Source organism: Salvelinus fontinalis, chromosome 22, assembly GCF_029448725.1.
Source record: "Salvelinus fontinalis isolate EN_2023a chromosome 22, ASM2944872v1, whole genome shotgun sequence".
In the NCBI taxonomy this organism is placed as follows: Eukaryota; Metazoa; Chordata; class Actinopteri; order Salmoniformes; family Salmonidae; genus Salvelinus; species Salvelinus fontinalis.
The window spans coordinates 4,389,280-4,401,672 of NC_074686.1; the positions used below are offsets into that span (position 1 = coordinate 4,389,280).

Consider the following 12,393-nt stretch of genomic DNA (forward strand, 5'->3'; position numbering starts at 1 on the left):
AGAGTAGTGCAGAAGTTGTCATATGCTGAGGCAGTGAAGAAAGTAGAAGAAGATGGGTCAAGAGGTTGGGATCCTGAGAGGTATGGTGTGACTAGAAGATCTGTACCAGTACAGAGGGATAAACCAAAAAGTGATATATGTTTCAGTATGATTGGATTTTTAACATTTATAGCCATGGTTATCAACTGTACTGCAGGGATGGAACGTAAGTTGCAGAAAATTGAGGTTGTGGTGGTGCTGCAGAGAGGTATTTGGGTGTGCGAGACTTGACATCAGAAGAGTTTCAGGGTGTGTTAAGTGGTGGTGTCCCATCCTTTCAGGTTGTTGGCCTGAGGTAGGACTAAATAGATTTAAATAGTGGCGTTATTTTTTATTAGTATTGTTATGGTAGGGTATTTGTTTATTTATTTTTCAAGCAAAGTATAAGGGAGTTGTACTCCAGTCTAGTAGGTGGCAGTAACGCAACATACTGGATGCCAACCGCTGTTAACTTAAACCTCATCGAAGAAGACACTGCTTCACCTACGCCATAACGGATTGACATAGGAAGGATATCCCTAGCTAATTCTGTGGAGGGAAAACAAAGCAGCTGTTACTAGCACTGCGTCTGAAACTCATGAAAAAAATTGACGAGTGTGCCGCCCAAGTATTAAAATTAAAAAGGAGATACGCGGTAAGCGGTTTTGTACTAAATTGTATGCTTGAAGTGCAGTGTCGATATTCCGAAAAATCTGTTCGCTTTCATATAAGATAATACAATCGCACATATCTTTCAAGGTAACGTTAGCTAGCTGTATGTAGCCTAGCGCGTTATCCAACTTGCTTTTTCCTTATTTTATATAAAGCTATTTTCATAGTTAACTATATAACGTTAGTTCCAGCTATGTAGGTGAGCCCATTCTATTGCCCCTTTAGCTTGTAGCGCTAGTATATTAGCTAGCATGGTTTGCTAGCTAGCCAGTTAGCTTGGTCAACAGGCGTGTTTGTAGTTAGCTAACTAGCTATTTTGCTCGTTGGACCGAGCTCATATTCACGACTACATAGAAAGGTGACAGTTGCCTCGGTGTTCCTCCAGATGTTTGTATACCTGCCTCCAAATCATTCTTGAGATATCATGGAGGAAGAACAGGACTTTACTCTGAGTGGTCCAAATGCTGCCAGGCTTGATGCTGATTTGAGTGAGTATGGATTTATCAGTCGCATTTATCTAGCTAAAGACAAACTACATGTGCAATTGCGGCCTGCAAATCGGTGCATTACTGCATATGCAGGAATCCCTCTTTGTACTTCTATTGGTCCATTTTTAAACTAGGACAGGCGGGGGCGCTCCAGGAAAGTAGGTGGCGTTAATGCACTATAAAGTTGAATGCCAGCCGGCTATAAACCCCGCAGAAGGGGCAGGGCCGACATGCAGGAAAACCCCTAATTGCGGGCTGCAGTTGCACAAAATTGCCTTTTTTAAGAGTTTAATGTCCAACGTCATGATGCATATAGTTTAAGTAGTATTTTAAATTAATCCAATTATTGTAACTAATCCTCAAAGCATGTGAAGTATTTTTTTTACAAGTCTTATAGGCTCCAGTTAATAACCGATAACATACTTAACTATATTAAGATTATAGTTCGCTCCAAAATCAAAATGTGTCAGCCTGTTTAAAACCTCAATAGTGGTCCATCAAGTTTGTAGCTCAAGCCGTTCTTCAAACAAATAGGAAAGGTTTGTGCTGGATAGACCATAGATGGAGTGGGACGTGGACTCCTCTTGACATTAGACCACCTTTGAGATCACTTATTGAATCTTCTGAAAAGCATTCAAAACGGCACTGTTTGTTGTAGCCTATCCAGCACTGTGTCAAAGCTAGCTAATGAGACCCTCTTCTGATTGGTTGTCATGCTTTGTTTAACTGATAATTAGCTGTGAATGTGACGGCCAATTCTTCTTTGCTTAGTTTCCCTTGCTGATTTGAATGGGCTACCAGGATTTTATCATCAAATCCATGAAAACACGGTTGTGAGTGACTTGTTTCAGGAAACTAGGCGTATTAAAATCCGTTTTTTGGCAGAAATGACTTCTGGAACTTGTGAACTTTCATGTGCCTTAATAAGAAACTTGTATGCCATCTGTAAATACAAATACAATTGTTAAATTATGAGCCAAGTTGGTTTAGCCATGGAAAAAGACAACCTTCCCGCTAGCCATGATTGGCTGAGATAATGATTGGGCTGGACATGCCGAGAGATGAGTTTACTTTGTTCTGCCATGTAACTTCTGTCTATAACCATGAAATGGTCAGTATGTGTAGGTAATCCTTTCTAATACAGATTTTTTTTAGATATCACATAATAGATCTGCATAAGTGTTACTCTCCACTTTCTGGAGGACCACGTTTTGAAATCATTGGAATTAGAGTATGATGCTAAGGAGATGGAGAAAATTCTGCCGTTTGATTGCAAATATGAAGACGGAGTCGAAAAGAGAACGCACAGAAAGCTGTTGTATTAAACACGTCTCTGGATTACATCTTCGAACTAAGGGCAACCATGGCATCCGTGACAGAGGTTGAAGCATCCATCCATGTATATGGGTAAAATAGTTTAGCTAGCAACAATTTCCGATATTACATGTTTCTAATTTTGTCATTCGTTTTCATTTCAAGTTAGTGAAATGTTAGCTAGCTAGCTAATGTTAACTGACTGGCTAGCTCAGAGCCATTTGCATTGCTAGTTATAGCCTGATGTTAGCTAGCTAACATTGAACCTGGTTGGTTAGCTATCTGCAGATTCATTTTTTTTATTTTTTTTTATTTCACCTTTATTTAACCAGGTAGGCTAGTTGAGAAAAAGTTCTCATTTGCAACTGCGACCTGGCCAAGATAAAGCATAGCAGTGTGAACAGACAACAACACAGAGTTACACATGGAGTAAACAATAAACAAGTCAATAACATGGTGGTTCATTGTTTAGCTAGCTAGCTACGTGTCTAAACAAAAGACTTCACTATGCAAGTAACTATTTAAGTAGAATGTTGATGTCACTGCGACTACTATCGATAGACGTAGCTGGAAAATTCGCTCTGGCTATCTACTCTGATTTCAGAGCACTCTTGTCTGAGTGTGCCAGAACGCAGAATAACTGATGAATTTACGAACGCTCAACACTCGCTCAAATATTAAATATATTTTGATTTATTTTACTACGTGATTCCATGAGTTATTTCATAGTTTTGATGTCGTCACTATTATTCTACAATGTAGAAAATAAGAAAAATAAGAAAAAACCTTGAAAGAGTAGGTGTTCTAAAACATTTGACCGGTAGTGTATATAATGTGTTTGTGGATTAATTTACTTCTACCAGATGCCATTTTATGAAGTTTTTGTGCATTTAGGCCACTGCGCTACGTTTTTGCTCATTTAAAGATCCGTTCAAAAAAAGTACTAAAGTTGAACAATTACAGGGCTGAGGGGGCAGTCACTACTTCATGGTTACTTTCAGTGTATTCTCATGAAGTTCAGCTTTGCAGAACACTGATAAATGCAGTCCAAATCGCCCACCCCTATGTCTTACGATCTTTGATTTTGGAGTGAACTACCACTTTAAAGAACTATCTTTTAGAATCTGTATTTTATTACTTTCTGTTCTAATATAAATCAAAATTTCTTTCAGGGGATGACAACTTCGGTAAGCTTGCTGCAGACTACTTTGGATCTCAGACTGGGGAAACATTGGATCTAAATGAAAAACCGTGTAAAAACAGACTTCTGATCCAAGTGGGACTTCTGAGAGAAGACAACCAACTCTCCTGGGAGGCAGTGGTAGACTGGCTTCAAAAGATTTTCCCAATGTATCAGTCTGCAGATTTCCGTTGTCTGATTGAAAGAGGCATTGCAACAACTTTAAGTTTGAGTGGAGATGCAAGACGAGCCTTCCTTGAGTCAAATGTTAACTTTGAATTCGTTGGCCCAATATGTGACAGCATTGGAGTTGGTAGAGCTGATCTTTTGGAAATGACAGATTTTTCTGAGCAAGCAGAGTCTATTGAGGTCACAAATGGTTTGATACTTGAGTTGAGTAACTTTGTCATCAGGGAGAAAATTGACCCCATTGTCTTGGTGTCTTGGTTACGTCAATTTGACCCAGAGTTCTGTAGTGATGGTAACATCCTGAAAGCTAGCAAAGTCCTTCAGGCAAAGCTAAAAAAATTCAGACTACATTACCGCAATTACCAAACAACCAGACATAGAAGAAATGCTCAGATGGAAACCTTCCTTCAAAGTCCATTTGAACTTGTTATAGACCCAACTGACGGAAAGAAATCAGGCAAAAAAGGAAGAAAGAAAAAACTTGATAAGCCAGTGGTGAAAGTCTTCAAAGAAGAAAATGAAACATTTGCCATAACACCAAACGCAGAGAGTGTATGGGAACCTTACTCTCAGGTGAAAGTGAAAGAAGAATACGATTCTTCAACTGAAGAAAGTCCTTATGCAATGAACCAAAACTCGCTCAGTTTGATAGAGAATCCTGACGCAAGCAAAGGAGAAGCCCTCACACTGCTTGACATCGCTATGCTCTCTGTCCAAAAACTGTCAAGTGTGTATGGTGGAAAAACTGATGCTTCCAAACAAGTTTCCCTTGATCTTCTCAAAAACCAGTACACACTAACATGTAAAGAAAATGTAGCAATGAAATTCTTTGAAGAGAAAGTTGCGTCTCTTAAAGATCAACATTCCATGGCATCACCCCTGCGTTTTCTACACTACAATGCCCATTTTCTTGTTGACATTCATGACGCAATTGAACAGCAGATGATGAGCTTCGAAAATGAGATCATGCAGTCTACTGGAGAAAAACTAGGCCGTGACAGGAACCCGAAATTCCGAAGATTTGTGAACTTCTCTGAAAGTTCTACGTCACGCTACATCCACATGGCCTGTGATGTCTTGAGTCCTCGTGCTGCATCAAAGCAAAACTACAGAAAACACTGGATAGCTTTCTGTGAAGAGAAGAACAATCCCTCCAAACTAACAGTCAACCGCTCAAACCGATTTAATAACTACTTTGAAGCAGCAGCGGGTCTCATTCACCATCATGGTGAGATTGCCCTTTTCTTTTCCGACCTGCTCTTACTGAACAACGATGAATGCCCCAATGTCATTCTGGAGAGTGTTACTGATGATGCCAATGATGATGTCATACAGTCACTTGTGTGCGTTCTCGCCATTGTCTACTGCAAAATCCTGGGGCCTTACTGGCAACTTCTGAAGAGCGGAGGAGAGTACTCACTTTTTAGCCAGTATATACTCTGCCTCTACCAAAAACTGCTTGAGTGGGCTAAGGATGCCTCAGCCCTCCTTGAGCCAGATACCATTGCAAATGTGTTTCTCCAGTTGCCTCTGCAAGAGAAGACCTTTGATGGGGTTTTTTCATACTTCACAACTGGCACGGGACACATCCATGTTGACCTAATAAGGGTCTGTCTGCAGAAGATGGTGAAAGTAATCGCGGCTGTCACTGAGGTCAATCTGAGTGATTTTTTGCCTGGAGGCGCGCATTGTCACAACCCCCCTCTGGAAATTTCCACACAGCTGACAACCTGCACATTTTGCGTCTTGATGGCCGAATACCCCTTTGGTCATGCCTACCCATACAAAAGGAAGAGGCCAGATCGACTTACGAACCTTGCATCAAGTACATACGAAGAACCAGAGGGCCACTCTATTCCATCTGAAAGTGGTTCTCCTGCTGGTGCAACAAATGCAGAGAGGGAAACATCCGACGCTGTTCCAAGAGAAGAGTACTCTCCTCCTTCCAAGAAAAAGTCTCTTGACCAAAGCAAGACCCAGAAGAGGCCAGTAGGACGTCCGAGAAAATATCCTAGTTCAGTGACAAAGGACCAGCAAGACGAAGCAAACCGAAACACGGTCATTGCTGCTGTTGCAAGAAACGGAGGACCTTGCACCTGTGAGCAAGATGTTGACAGACTATTGGCCCGATTAGATGGGACAAGCCATGCTCAAAAGCGCGAAGCAATCCGCTGTGAGATCAGTTACCAAAAACTGGTCCTGGACTCCAGAGACCCAAGTCTGAATCATATTGGTTTTTCACTCGCAGACATGATCTCTAAGCTGAAAAGTGTGTTGCCTGGCGACGTGTGTAGTTTGGAGGATGTCTCAGTCTCTGTACAAGAGAATGAGCACAATGAACAACAGAGCGAGCATGACACTATAACCCCTGCTGATGCTCAATCTAGTCAGAGTGTTGACTATGAAAGCAACAAAGGGGTTTTGGGAAAGGGTCAAAGAAGTATTGACTTGGGTGGAAACAAAAACATTGTTTCCTACCAGAGCTACAGAGGTAACTTTGATGAATTTCACTAGATATTGAAGGAAGTTAGCAACAAAACGGACACATGCGCAACTATGGGGAAAAGCAGATGGTTTTCTTAGACTGTTGATAACATGTAAACTATATTTTGTCTCTTATGTTTATTGAAAACAAAGTTTCTCAATGAGCACTTGTCTCGCAAATACATTAGTTAGAGTTGTTGGTTAGCTAGCTAGCAAATTTTTGCCATATTAGCATATATTAGACATCAGTCAAAACACCTCAAAACAAGGCATGGTATGGTATCAAGAACGAGATCAAACGAGCTTACAATTCACCACATGACAGTTTCTTGTCATTGTTGCTAGCTATCTGGCCATCCAGAACCATAACACACAGCCTTTTGAAGCGCCCACATCGTTTTCGTGATGTCAGCTAACCCGTCTATAGGAATGCTAGCTTTGCGCGAATCTTGTTCGTTGAGGCCAGCTTGATATGTCACCAATATTTGAGCAGAAGCAAGTAAAGCAACTTCCCTGCGTTTGACAGAGCGTATTGATTGCTGATGACTGTCGTTGCTCTTTGTAAATGGTACATGCCCAATACGTCACCCGTACCAATTGTATTGGTTGGTCCTATATGCCCTTTGCCATTTTAGGCAGGGAAGTTAATTTTATTTTTTTGTGGGAAATGTTTGTTCAAGACATGTTTTGTACCATCATAAAATTGTATGTTTGATGTTTAATTTGAACAGACATTATCACGTGTGCTGCAACTCCTGTAAGTGACATGTTTTCTATTGCCCGCCCCCCCGCCCCCCCCCCAATTATAAAAAAATAAATAATCAATAATCAATATTTCTGTTCTGATTCCAATCAAATGTGATGTGAAATAGTTTTTGTATGATTTCACCTAGATTTACATTTTGTACCTGGAAAGAGAGGATGGAATGTAAACAATATAATAAAGGTTTGTATACTTTCCCTTTTGTCACACTGTTAATTGATATACATGCACATACGGTCGGGTCCATAATTATTGGCACCCTTGATAAAGATGAGCAAAAACATATTACATTCGTTCTGTCTACCACACTATAACTTAATAGAACAGTTAACTCACACACACTACCAAGCTTATCTTGTTTGTGGTGCTGGGAGTTACTGCCCCAAAAATCAACATTGTGTAAAAAAAAATATCAGGCCACAACTTCCAGATGTAAGGTTTGCCAGTTTTACACTGAGATGCCATTTATCTTTTAAGCAACCTGTGATATGTTAGACTATTTAAATGTATTGAATGAACATTTAACCATTCTTTTGAGGGTGCACAGTGGGTGTCTGTATTCAATTTGTTTTCCCCTTTATGTCACACTGGGTAATCTGCTGTTTAGATATTAACAAAGCACAACCTGCCACTGTTTTGGAAAAATGCTGAGGGATGGGGCTGGAGTAATGTAACCACACTCAAGTTCATAGTGTGCTATGGATACAGACTGACCACGCATGAGATCAAAAGGATAGTTTTAGTCATGTTGAGGCTTTAGTGTTTGTTTAAAATTATTTTGTTTACAAACAATGGAGTAAAAAAAGCTTATTGTGGCTTCTGATTGGGTAGGACAGTTGTGCTAAGGTAATGAGGCATTAATATGTTAAATTATTCAAGAATCAATGGGTATCATTCATTTAACTCAAATCGATGCACCAAATGCAGATTGCCACTTTTACTGAATCAACTCTCAGTTCTGAATATTATAATAGGGATCACTGGATATTCTGAAGGGTTTGTTTATGTGCTTATATAGCCCAGTAGGTCAATTAGTTCATTATTATGAAATTATTTATTTGTTAGACGGTGTATTGGGAAGGAAAGGTGTATTAGACACATAGGCGGAAATCCCAGGGGGGACGGGGGGGACACGACCCCCCCATCCTGGGAAAAATATGATTTGTCCCCCCCAATATATCACTGTAAACATAACTATGTAATTTCAATAATATTAATAATACGCAATGAAAGCACTTGTGCTGATTATAGACACTTAATAGTGCGTTTTTAAGTTTCATAAGATTGCGACCCCCCCCCCCCCGCCCTTTGCCCCACAATGATTTGATCCACTGCCAGTTCTTAAGCTTGCAAGGTAATAGAGGGTTCGTATCTACTGTCCGAAAGGCACTCAGTGTACGTAACTGACGTGAGGTAATCCAGTCAATCAATGTAGCAATGTATATATAGCAATGTATATATTTGTATATGTATATATATATATATATATGTATATATTTTTTTAATGTTGCAGGGTTCACACACTAGTTGGGTTCACACACTAGCTGAATTTGCAGAGCTAGCGTGCAAACTAAAGCAAACATTAACTATCAAGCTAGCTAGTACCTATTCCATTTATGTGGCGTCGTCAAAGATGGAATATTTGCTATCGTCAGTTTATTCCAAGGTTAGCATGCAGCTGTAGTGCTTCAAAGTCCCTGTGATAAGGTTAGCGATAAACTGAAGTCCAAACTGAACAGAACTACACTCTCTTATACCATTGTCTTAAATATATTTAATGGTCTCGTTGCAAAGCTAAATTGTCGCTAGTGAATTTTTTTTTTTTTCACCTTTAACCAGGTAGCAAAGATTATAGCAAACACCACAGAAACGGAATTGGTGCTTGCTAGCTTTGCAAATTCAGCTATTGTTGGAAGCCTGCCAATATGAAACAAACTATGTTAAAATTTCAAAATGTTGCAGCATGTGTTGTGTAAATGTGTGTGTGTGCAGCTAGACCGGTCAGCCAGCCAGGTAGAAAAATGTCAGAAAAAAGTAAAAAGACGGACATCAGAGTATTTTTCAGTACACCAAAACGCAAAATAAGAACTCTAGTAGCCTAATATCTCAAAGACCAGTTGATAAAATGTTCATAAGAAAGAAGTGAAATGCTAATGGAAATGTTTCACAATGATGTCATTAGGCAGAGCAGGCAACAGATGGCACACAGACAGCAGAGCTGGGGACAGATATGCAGGGACAGGCTGGCAGAGACAGGGAGTCTCAGGTAAGTTTGTTGAGTCTTTGTTTGGCAACATTATGAAAGGTTCTCAATTTTTTTTATTTGTAAAATAGGGACATGAAGCCCAGCAAACACCTTATTTCTTTTCTAGGGGACAGACTGTGAGTCAGTGAGGGTGGTGAAAGGGAAAGAGCCAAGGAGAGAGACTTCAGTGGACAGTGTCACAGCCACGGCAGGACCAGGTGTCACCCTTGTTGCCAGCAGCACCAGTATAGGGGACAGTGGCACAGCATCGTGCAGTTACCTCAGTGATGGCACAAAACCATATCAGCCACACCCACAATTTATAGAACCGCAAACTCTTGCAAACAGAGTGTTGACGTTTCAAGAGAGATGGTTTCGCGATTTCCCCTGGCTACATTATAATCCATCAATAAAAGGAGTGTTGTGTTTTCACTGTAGCCAAGGGTTTTCAAGCCAGCCATCTTTTGGCCAAAGAGCAGATGCTGCCTTCATTAGTGCAGGATTTAGGAACTGGAGAAAAGCCATTGAAAAATTCACAGCACATCAAAACTGCCAAACCCACCGCCACTTTGTAACTGTAACAGCACACCAGCTAAATCCAATCAGTGTCCAGTTATCCAGCGCGTGGGGTAAACAGCAGGAGGACGCAAGGCATTGCTTGATGAAAATTGTTAGTTCGGTGCGGCATGTAGTAAGACAGGGACAAGCCTTTAGAGGCTACACGGATGACAGTGGGAATTTATACCAGCTTTTGAAACTCAGGGCAGAAGAGGACGATCCCATTTTACTGAAGTGGTTAACAGAGCGTACCACAATGTACACAGGCCCCAAAGCACAGAATGAAATTCTGAACATCATGGCCAATAGTCATTCGAGGCATTGCAGCTGAGATTAGGTCTCTTCCGATTGTACAATTTTCATTAATTGTTGATGGTACTCAAGATGTCTCTGGTGCTGAACAGGAGATTGTCTGTCTGCGTTATGTTGACCATGACCTTGTCCCTCACGAGGAGTTTATTGGGCTATACAGGGTGTCGGTGACAACAGGCGAGGGCATTGCGAAAGTGGCAACTGATGTGTTGTTGAGGCTCAATTTGCCCATGTCTGGCTTACGTGGGCAGAGTTACGATGGTGCCTCAAACATGGCAGGAAAATACACAGGTGCACAGGCAATTGTGAGGAGGCAGCAGCCATTAGCCCTCTATGTCCATTGTGGAGCACACTGTGTAAATCTGATTACACAGGCTGGCTGCTCAGCCTCCCCACTGATCCGGGATTCCCTTTCTTGGGTCCATCAGTTAGGTGTCCTCTATGGCCAGTCAGGAAAGTTTAAGAGCATGTTTGAATCAATTGCCACGTCCAAAGATACAAATTTGACCACCCTGAAACCCCTATGTCCAACAAGGTGGACTATGCGGAATACTGCTATTAGAGCTGTGCTAGGGCAGTATGAGCGGGTACTCAGCAGCCTAGAGGAGATGGCAAAAACTGCATCCAAGACAGCTTCAACTGCCAGTGGCTTATTCGAGCACTTCAGCAAAGGCAAGACTGTGTTGGGCCTCACACTGGCCTCTGCTGTTCTTGGAGAGCTTGAATGTCTAAACATTTCACTGCAGAAGAAAACTCAGACTGTCTCTGGTATGCAGGCTGCAGTCGAGTGTGTGCGGTCATCTCTTAGGGGCAAGAGAAATGACAAAAGCTACCTTGCACTGTATGAGAAAGCAACAACTTTGATTGACTCTATTGAATCCATTGAATCCATTGAGATGCACTCAAGACGATTTGCTGGCAAAGCAGTGGATCACTATAGGGCAGAATTTTTTAAAGTGTTGGATGGTGTGGCGGTTCAGTTTGGCGACCGTTTTGACCAGGACAGTCTAAACGTCCTGCAAAAGTTGGAAAGAGCGCTTCTCACGGGGGAGTTGGATGAATCTCTAGATCAGTACCCTGAGCTGAACATAGATTCTCTTTCAGTGCAGATCCCTCTCTTTCACAACAAATACCCCTGTAGCAGCAGTGGAGAGGCAGCAGAGGTCCTCAGGAGGCTTCCAGTGGAGGTGCGGGGGTTATTTGACCAAGTTGAGGTGCTGATCAGAATTTTGTTTGTTGTGCCAGTGTCTTCATGTGAGGCTGAGAGGAGTTTCAGTGCACTCCGCAGGTTAAAGACTTGGCTACGGGCTAGCATGGGCCAAGAGAGACTGAACGGCGTAGTTGTCTGTAATGTACATAAAGACAGGCTGGACAGTCTCAAGAGGGAAAATATCTGCCAGCAATTTGTTGGATCCATTGAAACCCGCAAACATATGTTCGGTTCTTTTGTTCAGTAATGTGTATAGCAGTGGTTCTCAACCTTTTTTGGGTACTGGAACCCCTGCATATTTTGAGGCAAGGCAGGCAAGGTTTTCAGCGGTCCTCAGGGACCACCCTCCCTCTATATTATATGTAAACTTACTGGAAACCTTGTGGTACTGACTACATTCATTACACTTTTTTATTTCATTTTTATTTTAAGCTTTTTGTTCTTGTAAAGATATTGTAGTAGACTCAGGCCAGGTGCACATATTTAATGACTATATAAATGTATCACAAAGTCAAATTAAAAGGTCAATTCAATACGGAGACCAACTTTGTGATGGTTCTCAATGGAGATTCTTTACGATGAGATCACACCATGTTCATTGTATTTATGAAAACTGCTCCCATACAGTGTACAGTACCATTGCCGCCTACTGGCCTTTCTTGATATTGCTGGTTGTAAGTACGAATACCTGCATACATACTGTACTGATAAGGAACACTGCACTGATAAGGAACACTGCTATAACTATTATTATTAGTAGTATTATAATGATTTAAACAAGTTGGGACAACCCTTCAGTTAACTACTGTACCTAACAATTATCCAGTAGTAGTGATTATGGTCCCTCAATATACATTTAACATATTACAACATAGTCTATGTGTTACAGCACTACTTTTGGTGTCCCCCTCAGGAATTGCTTCTGAGAAAATTTCATGTAATTGTCCCCTCCAAGGTTGA

The 12,393-nt window shown here is 41.1% G+C and overlaps 1 protein-coding gene across 1 annotated transcript; it reads left to right on the forward strand.

Moving 5' to 3' along the window:
* The first annotated feature begins 505 nt into the window (after positions 1 to 505).
* Positions 506 to 7,305, forward strand: LOC129819584 (uncharacterized). The gene is made up of 3 exons (XM_055875959.1): positions 506 to 673; positions 1,076 to 1,178; positions 3,665 to 7,305. Exons 2-3 carry the CDS (start codon positions 1,115 to 1,117, stop codon positions 6,373 to 6,375), a joined length of 2,775 nt encoding a protein of 924 aa, XP_055731934.1. The 5' UTR covers positions 506 to 673; positions 1,076 to 1,114; the 3' UTR covers positions 6,376 to 7,305.
* The last annotated feature ends 5,088 nt before the right edge of the window (positions 7,306 to 12,393 follow it).